Raw genomic sequence first — 16,586 nt, 5'->3', positions numbered from 1 at the left:
TCGTGTCTGAGCGGTGCCACGGCTGTCACCCCACAAAACCCGGCAGAGTGAACAAACCTGGCTGCCAGTGGCTCTCAGGGATTGGTGTCATACCCCTCTAACCCCTGCCCTCACCCCACAGTTCATCACGGAGGGCTACGCTGCCCACCTGGCCCAGCTGGAGTACAACCACCGCGCGCGCCCCGCCAAGAACACCACGCGCATGGCGCTGCGCAAGGGCAGCTTCGGGCTGCCCAGCCAGGCCGAGTTCCTGCGCAAGAGGAACCACCTGCTGAGGACCATCTCGTCCCGTTCCGAGCGCACCCAGAGCCAGTCGGACAGCGACAAGGACAGGGACAGGGAGCGCAGCCAGAGGAGCATGAGCATCGCCACGGGCTGCTGGGGCCGCAGCGCCGCCTCCCGCCTCGAGTCCGGCCTCTTGGGGCAGAAATAGCCGGGCYGGAGCCGGGATTGTCAGCTGCAGCCACCGGAGGAGAAAACAAAAGGGAAGAGGGACGAGGCCGGCGTTTCGGGCTGGAAGGGTAAATATGGTGCTACTCTAATAAAATGGTATTCTGGGAAGAGACAGGATGTTTGCCACGCAGAACGCGCAGGCCTTGCAGCGAGAGCGTCAGGTTTGTGCAGCGTGAGCCCAAGGAACGGCTGGAAATCGGGGGGGACGYCTCCAGAGGAAGATGGAGCTCTCTCCTGCCTCCTTCTCTTATCCAGGGTCCGTGACTGTAAATACGTGCCTCCTCGCCTTGTCAGCCATCGCTCCGATCCGGTGACCGAGCGCTGTCCTCAGAGCCACAGCAGGGCATGAGGCTGGGGGAACTTGTTCTGGGCTGTCCTGGGAGTCAGGGGGGCTCTGCCAGCACAGGGGATCGGGGTTGGGTCACTCRCTGCTCCCCCAGCCCCGAGTGAGGGATTTGTCGTGGGCTGTGCCAGGCAGAGCACCGAGAGCTTTACCTGCACAGAGAGCTCCGAGTGCAGCCGCGTTCTCGAGGAGTTGGTGCAGGGCAAAGCTGAAGCTGTGTCGATGCCCTTGGCAGAGGCAGAATGTCGGCAGATCCGTGCCCAAGACAGCGGGGTCCTTATTGTTRTTACTGTTATTTTTTAAAGAGACCTTTTAGAAGCCGATGGAATTTAATGTGTTGATCTATTAAAGAGGAATACAAGCTATTTTGTTTGAGCTGTTACAAACCTCAGACACTTAATTTGCTGTTAAAGTCTCCAAATAGTCCTGCTATGTATTATTTCCAACAAGTAACCACCATATATTTGGGAGCAGCTGAAGGCACTCAGCAGCTGGATTGCATTGCAGTTCTACTCATCCAAATGCAGGGTCTGACTCTCTCAACACCCACCTCTGAGACTTCTTTTCTTCCCAGGTTCTCTCCAAGTTCAGTAGCAGCTTTCATGGGAACTAGACTTGCTTCTTTTACCTGTAGTTACTGAACTGTAAAACCTCATTGTTTTTTGCACTGATGATTTTTAGAATGGAAACCTGTTACCATCTCATGTAGCTACACCGGTGTTTGTAGTGCATGAAAATGAAATATTGCTAAGCCAGGGTGTGTGTGTGTATCTATACATATATGCACACACACACATATATATATGTACATAGTTAAAAAAACAAACAATCTGTGCAGAAGTTTTTCCAGCAGTAAGGAGACTGTAAGGAAGTGTGCCAACAATGTCAGGCAACCTTAAGAAAAGGCCATATCTTAATTTTTCTGGTGTGTTCCTCAGTGGATGTGCCTGAGGCGCTGGGTTTGTGCTGCTGGGCGAGCCGGCGGGCGCGTGGCAGAGGGGCTGGCACCCCGGTGACACCCAGACAGGGACAGGGAACAGTGCCTGGAGCCAGGGCTTGCCAAAAAGCCCCTCAGTCCTGTCCCTCTGGGGCCAGCGAAGGTTCCCTCCTTGCACACACCCCTGGGGTGGAGGGGCATCCACAGGGGAGGTTCTGGGGTGCCCATTCACAGACTCCAGTTGGCCTCTTCACATGGAGATTTTATAGTCCTACCGAGCTCCTCGACTGTGTGTAACCCCGCTTTCCCCACCACACCTTCCCGTCTTTGTATCACTTTCTACTTCTGAGGATCTTATTTCTAACAGAGAATTTTTTAGACTGGCTGCTTCATTTTGTTACCTGTTTCAATAAGAACGGTGCAGGAGGGCCGCACTGAGATACACAGCACTGTGAACGCTGCTCTGCTCACTGCCTCTGGGCCACGTTAGGCAAACCCAACTCATCCAGCTCCTGTGTTTGTGGTGTGGAGGGTCCAAGCCGAGGCAGAGCAGGGACAGTGCCAGCTGCCACCGGCACCCGAGCCCCTGGAGCGCTCACACCCGACTGCAAAATGTTGAACCACTTCTCTTTGGTAATTATCCAATTACAGAATGTACCTGATGGCTTCTTGTTACCAAAAACTGACTTCCCTTTCTGCTGACTCAGCTTGGTTCTCTCTGAATGTACATCCAGAGCTTTTACTGGGTTTGAAAACAATGTGAATTTGTCCCAGCTTTTTGCTAGCCCAATGTTCTATCAAACAGATGCCATCTGAGTAGGAAGCCAAGCCACAATCCATCCTGTGAAGTCACCAAACCACATCACTAAATAATTTCTGCAAATTTGGATATGGCCTTCGCAAAATTCACCTTTCCTCAAAACCAAGGCATGATCTGTACATTTTCCTGTGTTGACGAGATGTTCACATTTTCTTACGTGTAGATAGTGTAAAACAGAGGCGAATGTAAATGTTCAACATAAAAAGTGGATATATAAAATTGAAAGTTATTTATTTATGTAGAGGAAAAAAAAATGCCTGGAGGGACTGGAACCTTCAGGGTTTATTAATATTTAAAAAAATGTAGCTTTTTGTTTCAGGCATTATGTACAAAGCAATTATTTTATGGACCAAGTTTAATGTAACTGTCAATGAATGCAGAAGTGCAATATGATACTCACCTCTCCATCACGTCACGTTTTAAACAGCTCCTAACCAGTTAGCCTGACAATCACAGCACTCCGTCCTCATCCTTTGTTGAGCTTCTTGAACCTTGCCCGGGTCCTTTCCTGGCCCCCCGTCCGTCGCCATTGTACGGATCCAACACGGAGAAGCAATTGTAGAGCAGAACCTTTATTGCTGCAATAATCCCACGGGAGGTGGGTGTAGTTACCAGGAAATAATGCCAATAAGTTTTTCTTCACCGACTCAGTCCATCCCCGTCTCCATCACTCAATCCTCAGCCGCCCCCATCTGGCACTCATCCCTCTGAAGCAAAGATCAACGTGTTACTCACTCACAGAACAATAGCAATAGTTCAACTCTGTGTTTATAACCTGTTTGTTCTGAGCTGTTTTGGAGAGCAATGCATGTGACCCGATGCCTTTCCACGTGTACGGAAGAGGATCCCTTTGGACGCGGTGAGGGGAAGATGAATGTATATTCCATCCTTACTTAGAGGGGCATTGTCAGGTTCAAGACCTAATTTATCCTTGTTCCGAGTAACTTGTTTGCTTTGAAAGCAGAGAATGGGAAGTTTCTTGTCCTCCTCCCTCGGCCGTTGTCCGGGCAGCCCTCGGTGACAGCCCACGTCCTGTTCTGCACATCAGCACAACACAGCCTCGGGCTTTGRGGTTGCTTTTCCGTTTCCATGGGAATCAAACTCTGCTGCGGAGCTCAGATTTTTTACAAAAAGCAGCTTTTTATATTACTGCACCCTTAGGCCAGACTTTCTACCTGACGCTGTCCCTTTAAAGTCTTTTAGAGGAGCCCGTGCATTCCCTCCGAGTCGTTTTCCCGGGTTTGCTCAGATCACTCAGTCAGGTGAGGCGAAATCCTAATACCAAAAACCGTTTACAGAGTCGGAGGCGCGAGCTGAGAGCAGACATCAGCCAAAGGGTCACCACCACSCTCCCACCCGGCCAGCAGCCGCCGTGCTTGCTGTAGCAGTCCCTTCTTCAGGTATCGCCACTGTTTGCTGCATTTCCTATTAGTTCTAGAAGCCTTACGGTCCCCTCCCTCTGCCTGTTGATACCCTCGACTGTCAATTTTATATTCCAACGATGTTAGTTTTATTTATAAAAAAAAAAATTTGCTCTAGGGGTACCAGCTGTGTGTGGGGAACCACCGGAGGGGATGCCCGAGGGCGCCGGGTACGCCCCGTGTGTGCAGTGCCGTGCCGATGACTCGCTTGTGTGTGGCAAACCTTCTGTACAACTTCCTTCTCCTCCTTGCTGTTAGTGCATCGTTCCAATGCCTGGTGTGCTTTGTGTACAGTATCATTGTGAGTTACACAGATTAAAGAAATGGGAAGGCTCTTTTCTGTCTGCTTTTTTTTGGGTGGGGAGGAAACTCTAGAAACAGACAAGTCATAAAACGTGAGCAGGTGCCAGTTTAATGGGGTTACAGAGATGTAACAGAACGTGGAAATTCTCGGTGGAGATCACTCCTGCTGGACCCATTTGTCCTTTAACCCATTTGTCCTTTTCTTTTTTTAYAGTTTGTAGATTTATGGATTTTCCAGCAAGGGAAAAGGTTGCTGTGTTTGCTCCAGAGCAGCCCTGGGCCCTGAGGAGCCCGGAGCCCCCTCSCTGCCCGGGGCCCGTGCTGTGGGGAAGGGACACGAGTTGCATGCAGGAACAGAGTGAGGCAAAGCCACCCCTCCACAAAGCACAYCTGCACCAAGGCCAGTGCAGCTGCCAGGTCAGTGCTCCCCATCCAAGGAGGTGAAGCTGCAGGAAGGTGGGAGAGGCCCTGGGGCACAGTGGAGGGTGGCACCCAGGGGTGCAGAGCAGAACAGAGCCACAGAGCACCACAGTCACTCCTGAGCAGGGTCAGTGAGAGCAAAGGGCCACATCCAGCAAGGAAAGGGCCATGGGCAGCCAGCTCTGTCACCCTGGTACACACCCTGTCCTGCCCACAGCATTGGCTCCTGCTCCCCACAGTCCTTGGAGCCTGTCCCCTGGGTGCTGCTGAGCTCCTCCAGCCCCAAAGGAGTGCTGGGGCAAACAGGGCTCAGGTACATTACAGCCACACTGGCCTCAGCTGGGACAGGCAGGGGAGAAGCTGTTTACTGGGAGATGAACCACAAAGTCACTCTCCTTCCCGGTCAGTAACTTACAGAGCGGCTGGAAAGGGCCCTGGGAACATCCTGACACGGTGCTGTCCGTGTGCTTCAGAGGCAGAGGATCCCCCCGGGCTGGCAGGRGCAGCAGGAGAGGCTCCTGGTCTGGCTGCTGCCTGTCCTCAYTGCAGCATTCCTGTCCTCACCTGGAAGGCCAGCCCGTCCCCACGCGTGGCTTGCTGCAAGGGAGACACAGCACTCACAGCATTCCCTGCCCAGGGGCTCCAAAGGTGCTGCCAGGGCTCAGCTCATCCCCAGGGTGCAAACACAACCCCTTTGGGTGCAGCAGCTGCCTGGCTGTGCCCACCCACCCCCCCTGCAGCTCATGCTGGGGGCCARTTCCCACTACCTTGTTTATCTCCTTGTGTCTCTCCTTGCTGACGATTTCTTCTAGGACTTCTCCGTCCCCTTTAATGAGCCTGGAAGACAAGCAAAGGCCCAGGAGCTGTGAGGGTACTGCCACAATCCTGCAGCTGCAGAAGGGGCTGACTCCCACTCCAAGGGCACCTGCTGTGCTCCCCCAAACCAGGACCAGGCTTTGCACCTCTAGGCAAGGCCAGTGCTGACCTACCCTGACTTTGTATTTTGTGCTCAAACAGCACAGCAGGCTTTGCCATTGCTCCCGTGGGATTAATGTCACCACACTGCAGCAAGGACAGGAGTGCTCCCCTGGGCACTGAGGGCCAGCTGGCCCTGCCCCAGGCTCTGGGCACTGCCTGCTGTGTGCAGTCAGCCACACTGGCACCAGAGGACACTGTTAATAAAAGCATCTCCCAAGTCACCCTACAACAGTGCCCCAACCCTTGCAAAACCTCTTCCTTTTTTTAGAGGGTTCAGGTGTGGCTGCCCCAGGAAACTGCAAAACTGTTCAGGAGCAGGAGCCAGTTTGGGCCTGAAATGCAGCCAGGCTGGGGAGCATCTTGCTGAGCAAATTCCAAGCAGTGTTGGAGGCGGCTCACACCTCCATACATGAACAGAAATTTAATTGTCTTCATTTCATGGCTTACAGGGAACCGACCTTTGTTCCACACCTCCCTGAGCCCTGCAGGCTGCCTTCTATTTTAAGACTGGACTTGTCATAGCCAATTCTCTTCAGCATGACGTTTCCTGCTTGCTGAAAAGATGCAGTTTATTAAAAACTGGGTCATTTCTATTTGGCAGCTAAATGAACTCGGGTTTGATTGCTGTCTGTAACCCCACAGGGCACACTCGCCTCCTCATTCCCACCAGGCAGCACCAGGGCCCAGGGCTTTGGAGCTGAAAGGTAAGTGGATGCAGAAGTGGGATGGTGGGACACGCCCCAGTGTCCCTTGTGGGGAACTCCAGCACAATTCAATCATTTTCTGCTGAATTATCTTTCTGGGTAGTTCACACCAGGTCTGACAAAGGAGACCTGTGAGGGGTCAGCTCAGGCCTTTGAAGGGCACCTGGGTCCAGGTGTGGTGCTGCAGTGCCATGGACAGGCATCCTCCAGGCCTCCAGCCCACTCAGCATGGATGGGAATGGACAACCCCCCTCCCTTTTCCCCAGGGATCATACCTGGTTCTCCCCGTTTCGGGATCCACCACTCTCCTTATGACACTCTGCCTGGCGTCCCACTCCTCCTTTGTCATTGGCTTCATGGCCTGGATCCGGGATTTCTGTTCATCTGTCAGAGCTGGAATGGGGTCAGTCAGAGCTGTGCTGCTGGGGCTGGCTCCAGGACAGGGCACAGCACCACAGACCATTCCACACCCAATCCCAGGCAGTGCTTGGGGTTCAGGGATGAACCACGCAAAGGAAGGGACACTTCACGTCCCAAAGCCAGCCCAGCTGTGCCAGGATGTTACTGCTGACTGTGTCCTTCCATTGCTCCACTCACACCTACAAACTACATCCCAACACTCCACCAAGGAATCCCTGAGTGTGGCTCAAAGGTGGAGCCTGGGGCTCCTCCCTGTGCCTGGCCCTGCTTCCCTCAGACACCTCATGTGGAAAGGAACCTGCACAACCCCTGTGCAGGGGCTCCAGCAGGAGGGAAGGAGCATCATTACCTGGCCCAGAGTCCACTGCTGATTCCTTCTGCCACTGCTCYAGTGAGGGACCAGGCACCTCTTCTCCTTTGGCTTTCTCCTCCTTAACCTTCTCCTTTGCCTTCTTTTTTGATTTCTTCTTTGTTTTTTTCYTCTTCTTCTTCCTCTTCTTTTTGTCTTTCTGTTTCACTCGCCTTTTTTTGCTGTCTTGACTCTTCTTTGTTTTGGAGTCACTGTCACTGGAGTCATCAGAAGAGGAGCTGGAGGAAGATGAGGAAGAGCTGGTGGATGAGGATGTCCCTGAGGAAGAGGTACTGGCCTTCCTCTTCTTTTTGTCCTTTCCTTCCTTCTTCTTTTCTGCAATACACAAGAAGAGGGTGAGTGGAGCAGCCCTGGTCCTGCAGCAGCAGAGATACTGGTTCTCCTCCTTTCAGAGGTTTCTTTCCTCTCTGTGCCCACCTTTAAGCTGGGACCGTGCGGTGCCAGGGGCAAGGTCAGCACAGGGAGGGGCTGAGGGCTCTGCCCGTGTCAGAATGAGACCAAAGCTGGCACCAAGTGCAGGACACAGTGACAGACACCCGTGGAGCTAAAAACAGGGACCCTCCTGTCCCCCCTGAGCCCTCTGTGTGCACCTGCCCCAGGGAAATGTGGTGAAAGTGCTGGGTCAGGGGCCTTCCCCACCTTCCCGGGCTGCTGCCGAGCCTGACTTGTGCCCATGAGAACTGGAGATCCTCTTCCTTGGTGGAGAGCTGCTGCCCCGCTGCGAGTCCTTGCTGCTCTTCCTCCTTTTCTTCTCCTTCCTCTCCTGCCTGCTCCGAGAATCGCTCCTGCTCCTGCTCCTGCTCCGMGAGCGCTTCCGTGAGCGGCTGTGGGCCATGGCAGCTCCTGGAGGGAAGAGTGACATCAGAGCCATGGGGGGAACAATCCCCAAAACCTGCAGTCCTGGAGGAAATCCTATGAAATCCTTCCTGCTCATCCAGCCCCACCAGAGCGATGGGTTGGGGGCACCCATCACAGAGAGATGGAGATTCCCTGAGCAGGGAATGGCACAGCAGGYACCCCACACCTGCCTCAGACAACTGTCCCCAAGCAGGTTTTCCACCAGGAAAGCCTTCCACCAGGTTTTCCCTGCACCTCTGCTGTTTGTCCCTGGAGAATCGGGCTGATCCCCCCTGAGGCTGTGCCCACGGTCACCCCAGAGCCCTCGGGAGGACACTGCACTGCAGCTGGAACAGGCACGGTGTGATGGATCCTGTGGCCACAGCCAGAACAGAACGTCCTCCCCGAGCCCAACACCGAGTCAATCACCCGYTCTTTAAAATGCTGGGAGCAGGCACCAGCCAAGGGGAATAATGAATTTTTAATATTCCAATTTACTCTTAGAAAACAGATGATGCAGTGAGCTGGCACCCCCGTCCATCAGCCCCAGGGACACCAGCAGCTCCAGACCCGAGCCTGTGTGATCCATGCTCTCATTAATTTCAAAAACAAACTGGGACCGGGGGCAGAGCAGGATCTCTTTCTTTGAGAACCTYTTTCTCACAGCCACCTTCCAACTACCACATTTAATTAATTGTTTGTTTACCACCTCCACATTCCCAGGCAGCAATTCGGATTCGCTCCCAAATGAATCAGAGCTTTGACTGATATTCATAGGAAAATTTCAATAAAAAAATCCTCCAAAACAACCACAGCCATTAAGGGCACCAGGGATGTTTCAGAGGATGAGCCCTCCATGGACAGACCCAGCAGCTGCTCCTCACACCAGGGCCTTGCTGGGGACGGTGTTTGGGGCTCAGATCTTTCCGTTGTGGCAGCAGGACCGACTGTCACACGAGCCCAGCAGCAGGATCCATGGATGTGGAGCTGGGCTCAGCCAGCAGCATCCCCGTGACGAATCCCAAATCCGTCACAGCAGCATCCCGGGCTGGCAGTGCTCCAAGCCGGGCCCTCACCTTCACCTTCACCGGGCTGGAGACACAGCGGCTCCTCCTGCGCTGCCCTCGGTCCGAGCCGCTCTGCCCCGCGCAGCTGAGGGGTCTGCCSTGCCCTCACGCTCCAGCGAGACGAGCTGGCCCTTTAAGAGCTCTGCACGGGGTGCGCTGGCCCTTTAAGAACCCACGCAAGGTGCGCTGGCCCTTTAAGCGCTCAGTTTGAGGCGTGCTGGCCCTTTAAGAGCGCAGCGCTCTATCAGCCCCCCCGGCCCCGTGTGCCCCTCAGAGCACGAACCCCCCGTTCTCCGGTGCGCTCAGCCGGCCCGGCCCCGCCGCAGAGGAGGCAGCGGAGGGAGGGAGGGAGGAAGGAGGGATGGGACTCACCGGGCCGGGCCGGTCCCGCCGCCCCGAGCGGGGCTCCCGCCGCCCGGGCCGCGCTGGCCGCCTCCCGCCTCCGTTCCCCCCGCGCGGGGCCGGCCGGCAGCCGGGCCGCGCTCTTTGGTTCCGGGCCCCGCCTGTGCCCGCCTGTAATTCAATCTTTTGGGGTGAATTCGGGCGGGTTGGGAGCGCTCACGTTCGCTGAAGAACCAGCTGGAGGCTTCGAGGTTGCATGTTTAAGAGCKGCTCCTAGAACAGATACAACCGCCCGTTTTCCTTTGCCTGGTGTAATTTTAATGAGCTTTGCTAATGAGCATCCCATCAGCACCCTGTGCTAACAGCATTGCCAGCCAAAAATCCAGCGATCTGCTGGGAGAGCCTCAATAAACACCTCTGGTGCGAGCTGCACCCGCTCCCGTTCAGCCTTCCACAGTTACTGATGTGATAACCCATCCGCTGTAGTTACTGCACTGAACAGATCAATGGAAAAGCCCCTTATAAAGGCCCCTCGATCTCATTTGTGTCATTCAGCATCAACAAGCTCTTCCCATKTTCCTGGAAGAGGACAGGAGGGCCTAAGAACAGCAGAGAAATGGTTTATTGTCCCATTCTTTCCCATTTACAGTGGGACCTGGGACGCTGCTGTTGGCAGARAGGCCAAGGAGCTTTGGGTGTTTTCCCTGTACACCTGAAAATATTCACAGAGCCCCTGCAGTGARTCAGTGCTGGGGCTTTCTGTGTCTTACAGAGTCCTCCAGCCCCAGTGGGAGCCCTCACGAGCTGAGTTCCAGCTCTTCCAGCTGGAAACCTGCCAGGACTGGCTTTGTATCCCTCCTCAAGGTGAGAGCTGCTTCTTGCAGGGCTGGTGCATCCATCRGAGCCTGTGAGAGCAGTCAGCAAGGAGCTTTGGGGAAATGGGGCTGCCCCAGCGGCTACCCCAAGGCACAGAGATTCACAGTTTGGGGCGGCTCCTCCCCCAGGGGCTCYGTGAACCCATCCCCAAATCCCTCTGCTTCCACCAGCTCGGGTTTCCTGTCGCACATGGGGCAGCGCTGGTTTCTGACAGCCGAGGATCTCATCCACACGATGAGGTTCCAGCGCTCCCCGGAGGCGATGGGAAGGGCCCCGTGGATCTGCCCTCCTCGGTGCAGCAAACCCTGGGCTCCCACGTGCTCCACCTCGATATATTTTGGCACAGGGCTGGGATCCTGGAACACAGCGAGGGGGATTCGGTGTCACAGCACAGAGCCCCTCAAAAAGCTGCAGTTTCCCCAAAGGGAACGACACAAAGAGGGCAAACTGCACCTCATTCCCAGTGCCGAGTTCAGAGGCAATTTAAAGAGATCCAATCAAAAAAACCCCATGTTTTCACCCGTGCAAGGGAGCTTTTACCCTCTTTGCCCTAGAAACAGGTGCTGGAGGTTTGGGTGTAAATCTCAGCACCTCCCTGCTCTCTGTGGAAGCTGTGGAAAGGGGGGCTGATTGGTTTCACCCCAGTTTCTACTCTGCAGCTGCCTCTGTGCTCTCTTTGCAACCTCAGTGTTGTTATTGAATATTGGAATATTGCAGCAGAAAAGGCTCCTGTCTGACCAAGACATGTGAAAAATGGGGAAAGGGACAGGTTTGACTGTCAGAAATGAACAATGGTATTTTAGAACACAGAAGGGAGAGTGGGGTGTGCTCAGTACCTGGTTGAAATCCCCAAAGTACAAGTTGCCTTCGGTGAATTCCTTTCCCAGGGAAACGTTCAAGGTGACTTCAGCGTTGTCRTAGTGCGAGCTCAGGTCCAGGTCCTGGTGCAGGGAGTACTTGACCACGAAGGCTTTGTGGCTGTCCAGGCAGGCCCCGCCCAGCTCCGGGTACAGCAGGGCTGTGATGGGCYGCAGGCAGCGCTCCCGCAGCGGCGTCACCAGAGCCTCGTCCATCCCCAGCTCGTTCAGCAAAACCTGGCCCAGGACAGCGGGGAGGAACTGCTGATACAGCTGCTGCTGCTGCTGCCCTCCCCCTGCCCTGCTGCTGCCTCAGATCGAGGACTTTGGAGCAAAGCTCCAGCTAAGGGAAAAGGGAAGAGGATCAAGGTGGAAAGGGATGGGGGAAATACAGAGTAAGATCAAAAGATGAGTGTTCTTTAAAAACCGACTCAATTTAAATTTGTATTGCTTGAGCACAAGRTGCTCTTTGCTCTGAGATACCAACTCCTCTCCCCTTTCCCTGTGTTCCCGTTTTGTTTTGTCCAGGTAACATCCCCTCAACCCTCCCGCTCCAAGGGGGCACTGAACTCAAACTGTGTAAAATCAGAGGCACTTTGGAACTGGAGCAGTGAGAAGTGAGGAGGTGAACACAGGGAACCTCCCCCTAAAGAAGCACCAGAGACAAGTCCTACCCCATAGTTGTTCATGGTGTTGGGYCTGCCTTTAGGCATGTCCGACTGCTCAAAGTTCTCCAGCTCATCCACAAAGRTCTGGCAGAACTCCTCTGTGAACACTGGGAGTCGATAGATCCTCTTATCTGCCAGAAGGGAGACAGCATTGGCTGGGAGAAATCCCATTATCCCAAACCGACAGTGCTGGTGTCAGTGAGAGCACAGCATCCACAGGCTCCACCTTGTGCTCAGGCTGCTCACAGGGCTGAGCCACTCCCTGGGATCAGCTCTGGGATGGATTTGTTGTTTTTTATGCTGGCCCCTGGTCTCCAGAGCAGAAGGCTGKCTGGAACTGGTGCCTTGGACAAATCCAGGAGCTCTGCACACAGACATTGGTCTCTGTTTTTGCCTTGGGAAAAGAAGGCAACTCTGCCTCTTCCCTTCTACATTTTATCAGCATTTCTGGAAGCSAGAAAGCTTCACAGCTGCCTCCAGGGAAGCTTAAAACCCAGATCTCTTTTACAAAGATTGAAATCGAGACTGAAGCTAATTTCAGCCCAGACTAACCAGCAGGGACTGTCTGCAACGGCAAAGCACCTGGGGAGGGAAAATCGAGCTCCCTGGGCTGCCAATATTCCTTCAGAGGCTCCCTGGTGAGGTGTGGTACAATCAAAACCCCAGCCCTGCTGCAGCTGGGGCCTCTGGTGAGGCATCAGCACAGTGGGATGGAAAAACAGAAAACAGATCCAGAGCAGAGCTGCTGCCTCTGCAGAGACCCTCCTCAGGCAGGGAATTACATCCTGTTCACCTCAGCTTGTGCCACATCAGAGCTGTTCCACACAGGGTTTGGGAACAGCTGTCACCAGGGAGATCAGTGGGGCTGAGGTGGTGTTTTCTTTACCTGAGAAGGACTCGAGGTAGTGCAGGAGGCCCTGGAGATCAGCACCCGGCGATGAGCAGAACCTCACGATCTCCAGAAACCCTGGGGCCAGGAAGGAATCCTGGAGTCAAGATGGGGAGAACACACAGAAACACAGTCAGCCTGCACAGCCCAGGGGAGCCACAGGGAAATGCACAATCCTTAGGGAGCAAGGCTGAGTCACACCTGGGATAATTCCATGGAAATGCAGAATGTCACCCRTGTTTTACCTGGTGCTTGCTCCAGATCATGGTTTTCTAGGAGCAACTGGCCAGATTTATTACAGGCATGTGGGAGAGAGCCTTTCCTGGCTGTAACACCAGGAATCTTGCCTGGAGAACACACTGTGCTGTCTGTTTTTCAAGTTTTAAATTCAGTTTTCACACACTACAGGGGTTTTAATGCAGTGCAGATTTAGCACTGTGCAATCCCAAGGAGAGGGGAAAATAAGCTGCAAAAATAAACCCTTAGGTAAATTTTTTTTGGCAAAAGAGATTCCAAACCTTCTGTGTACCTGCAGAGTGTACACCTCTGGGTGTTTTGGTTTGTAGCACCTGGAGATGATGGCTCTGCGTTCCGCTGACTGATGGATCAACTCTTTTCTCCTCTGCACTTCTGCCTCAATCTGCAGGTGAACAACAGAGCACATGGTCAGAAACCAAAAGGGCTCACCAAAACAGTTCCAGGGATCTGCTTATTGTTTTGAACCAGTGAATTTTTGTTTTGGGGCACCTCTGGGAGAYAGAGTTTKCTTTTTTTCTGTGGKCWAGACAAGTCCAGTAAAAAGCTGAAAARYCAAATGGCTGAGAGGAGTTGGAGAMCTGTTCTTTTTACAGGTGGCTCAAAAAGTACCTGAGGACTTTCTGTGGCAGTGTCAAGTGGAGCTKTGAGGTTTCAGCCCTTTCAGGCATTCTGACACCTCTTGAATCCAGGCTGTGTTCTGACAATAGAAGCTTTGTCCAAAATAAAGACATTTTCTGGGAGAGAGACAAGTGCTGTCATGAAGGGATTACTGCTGAGTGTGGTGGAGACAGGCTGAGCTGCCCTCTCAGAGCAGGCAGCTGTTTCAGCAGCTGATTCAGGCAGCTCTTCCCATTTAATTCCTTCCCATGAGATTAATTTATACCTGTGCTCACTGCAGAGTGAGCAACCATTCCCTGGGACCATTCATTCCCCTTCCCTCAGTTTCAGGCCCTGAACTTCTTGGGAACTCAGCAGACAAATCAAACATTTTTCTGATTCCTTCTTCTCCTCCCTCCCAGCCCAAGGTCCCTAGGCCCTGGGCCACTGGCAGGGAGATGGAACCCAGCACTGCCTACAAAATCCTACAAATCCTAAGTGGGAAACTGGGACTGGAATTGCTGCTGGACAGTGAGAGCCGTGAGCCCCAAAGCCAGGGATATCCTCTGCCATCAGCATCCTCTGAGCACTGAGGGACTCCTGGGCTTTTATATGATTTATTAGTTTACTTTATGATGTTTATATTGATACAACAAACCTTGTATGAAGATCTGACCAGACCTGCAGAGAGCCCAGGTGATTAAAAAGTGGTTAGGATCTAGATGATTATAAATTACAACTAAAGTCAGAATCCAGGAATCCTAAGTGAAGTTGTTCTATAAATTCTGCATTACACTGCTCGTTGTGCTCCACTGATTCTGCCTGGGGCAATCCTGTGCTGTTCCACTCACAAATTCTGTGCTGTGTGAATCATAATACCCTGTTAATAAAGCTTCAATTACAAGGATGATTTACAGCCATCATCATTCTGCCAAGAATTCCTAAAGGAACCCGTCTGTCCCCTTGGTGTCAGGTGACATTGGAGCTGGCTGTGTGACTGATCCCTATCCCTGTCCCCTGGAAAGAAGCAGCGATTCCTTGATAAAGTGTGAACCTCTGTAGGATCCCATCTCGGGGATGGGATTGTTTTAAAACAATTGGCACAAGAAGGGACAAGGAGTGAGAAACCAGGGCAGCGGGAGCGGAAAGAATCCAAGGAGGGAGCGGCTCAGAGGCCGCTTGGATAAGGGCGGAATGACAGCGATTAATTGCAGGGTGTTGGCTGTATAAACACCGCGCTGATGCCGCCCGCGGGGAATTCTCCGGACTGTGCCCAGCACCGGGCTCACAGCAAATCCCAAACTCCCTGTGAGACCGAGCCCCGGGCGTGGGGATGGATCCCTGAGCAGGGCCAGGGCTCCCATCTGCTCCCCTCAGGATCGGGAATGGCTCTCTGGGAGGAGAGGCTGCGAGAGTTGGGATTGTTCAGCCATGGGGTGACCCAACTGCGGCCTGGCAGGGCCTGAAGGGACAAGAAAAGATGGAAATTCTTTACAGGGGATAAAGTGACAGGACGGAGGAATGGCTTCACCCTGACAGAGGGCAGAGTTAGGGATTTTGGGGAGGAATTCCTCCCTGTGAGGGTGGGAGGCCCACAGAGAAGCTGTGGCTGCCCCTGGATCCCTGAGAGTGTCCAAGGCCGGCTTGGACAGGGCTTGGAGCAGCCTGGGATAAGGGATAAGTGTCCCTGTCAGTTTTAAGGTCCCTTCCAGCCCAAATCCTGGTGTCCCGCAGTACCCCGAGCGATTCCCCGGTATCTGTGAGGGGTCCGGTCTCTCACCTCCCTCAGCACCTCCTGGAACTGCTCCTCGCTCCGACACCCGCGCTCCCGCAGCGCCTGCAACACACGGGCCCGTCAGCGCCACAGCGGCTCGCTGCCCCGGCCCCCCCCAGCCCCGCCGTACCCGGCCGTGGTCCCGGCGGAGCTGCGGCTCGTCCCGGTACCGAACGTGGAGCCCGAACCGCGCCACGAAGATGTTGTCGGTGAAAAAGCAGGCGCAGCCCCGGAACGGCCCGCCCGCGGACATGTTTCCTGCCGGCGAACGCGCCTCGGTCCGGTTCTCAAAGGGCTCCGCTTCCGTCCTCTTGAGGGCGCATCGGCAAATTCCGAACCGGGGCAAAAACGGAAAGCGGCGGAATTTGCCCGTTCTGCCCGGTTTTAAGATTCTTGTTTTTGTCATTCCGTGACGTCACCGCGGCCCGGTCCCGCAGTGACGCCGCTGCCCCTCACGGGCGGGCCGGGTGTGCTCGGAGCGGCAGCAGCCGCCGAGGGTTATTTGCAGACGCTCCCTGAGATTCCCCCCCACACACCCCGCCCTTGGCGGGGGCGCGCACGGGCGGCGGGGGCGCGCTCGGGGACGCGCAGCGAGCGGGGTCAGCGCGGCCCCGGCCCGGCCCGGCCATGGACGCGGCGCTGCCCGAGGCCGAGCGGGAGGTGGTGGTGGCGGCCGAGCCCTGCGGCCACGGCAGCAAGTTCGAGGATATCTACCGGCTGCTGGCCGAGGGCTGCTTCCCGCCCAGCTTCTGCTCCATCAAGAGRAAGAACCTCAAGCGCTACGCCCAGAAGTTCATCGTGGACGGTGGGGAACCGGGGGTGTGAGGGGCTGCTGCCCCGCCGGGCCCGGGGGCGGCTTGTGGGGGGAACCCGGCAAAACGGGATGTGCCGGACCCTCGGTTTGGGGAGGGGATGCGGCTTTTCGGCAGCACCATCGCTGCTCTGCCGGGCCTGTGCCTTGGCATCCCTTTAGGGACACCCAGTGGGGATCGTGGCATCCCGAGGTAGCACCGTGGCTGTCCCATGGGGGATTTCACACAGTCCCGGGCTCAGGAAAGCTCCCTGGGCGTGCGTGGGGGCCATTCCCATTTAGCGGCTTCTCCAGGGGCAGCAGCAGCTCTCAGAGCTGTTTCCCTCTGTGGAAAATGCTCCTTTTTCTAGAGCTGTGAGTGGGTGGTGTTGTGGACAAACCTCTGGCATCCGCAGGCGGCTGCCTCTACTACGTGGGACCCAAGAAGGAGGAGAAGCGCGA

At 54.6% G+C, this 16,586-nt stretch overlaps 3 protein-coding genes across 9 annotated transcripts in view; 1 reads left to right on the top strand and 2 right to left on the bottom strand.

The window, feature by feature from the left end:
- PITPNM2 (phosphatidylinositol transfer protein membrane associated 2) overlaps nt 1-2,715 on the top strand; it is a 59,181-nt gene extending 56,466 nt beyond the window's left edge. For all 5 annotated transcript variants that reach the window (XM_057385629.1, XM_057385628.1, XM_057385626.1 and 2 more), the window contains one exon: nt 122-2,715. In XM_057385629.1, coding sequence (XP_057241612.1) covers nt 122-433 — 312 coding nt within the window. In that variant the 3' untranslated portion in view covers nt 434-2,715. The remainder of the gene's footprint in view (nt 1-121) is intronic.
- A 105-nt stretch (nt 2,716-2,820) lies between these two features.
- On the bottom strand, nt 2,821-11,183 carry ARL6IP4 (ADP ribosylation factor like GTPase 6 interacting protein 4). 3 transcript variants are annotated; one of them, XM_057385632.1, is made up of 6 exons: nt 9,083-9,194; nt 7,809-8,012; nt 7,149-7,484; nt 6,655-6,772; nt 5,465-5,534; nt 2,821-5,294 (listed from the first exon to the last, which is right to left on the bottom strand). In XM_057385632.1, the coding sequence occupies exons 2-6, from the start codon at nt 8,002-8,004 to the stop codon at nt 5,238-5,240; spliced, it is 777 nt and encodes a 258-aa protein (XP_057241615.1). In that variant the 5' UTR covers nt 8,005-8,012; nt 9,083-9,194; the 3' UTR covers nt 2,821-5,237. The 3 variants fall into 3 exon arrangements, with proteins under 3 accessions (XP_057241615.1, XP_057241616.1, XP_057241614.1); XM_057385633.1 differs by lacking the exon at nt 9,083-9,194 and adding an exon at nt 11,128-11,183 and having other exon boundaries at nt 2,822-5,294; XM_057385631.1 differs by lacking the exon at nt 9,083-9,194 and adding an exon at nt 9,446-9,582 and having other exon boundaries at nt 2,822-5,294.
- On the bottom strand, nt 9,520-15,837 carry OGFOD2 (2-oxoglutarate and iron dependent oxygenase domain containing 2). Its single transcript, XM_057385630.1, has 7 exons — nt 15,465-15,837; nt 15,341-15,397; nt 13,235-13,345; nt 12,703-12,802; nt 11,823-11,947; nt 11,128-11,385; nt 9,520-10,647 (listed from the first exon to the last, which is right to left on the bottom strand). The coding sequence occupies exons 1-7, from the start codon at nt 15,738-15,740 to the stop codon at nt 10,372-10,374; spliced, it is 1,203 nt and encodes a 400-aa protein (XP_057241613.1). The 5' UTR covers nt 15,741-15,837; the 3' UTR covers nt 9,520-10,371.
- Nucleotides 15,838-16,586: the final 749 nt, after the last annotated feature.

Source organism: Malurus melanocephalus, unplaced genomic scaffold, assembly GCF_030028575.1.
Source record: "Malurus melanocephalus ecotype Western Australia unplaced genomic scaffold, MMel_1.1 scaffold_849, whole genome shotgun sequence".
NCBI lineage: Eukaryota > Metazoa > Chordata > Aves > Passeriformes > Maluridae > Malurus > Malurus melanocephalus.
This window is presented reverse-complemented; position numbering and strand designations above follow the sequence as displayed.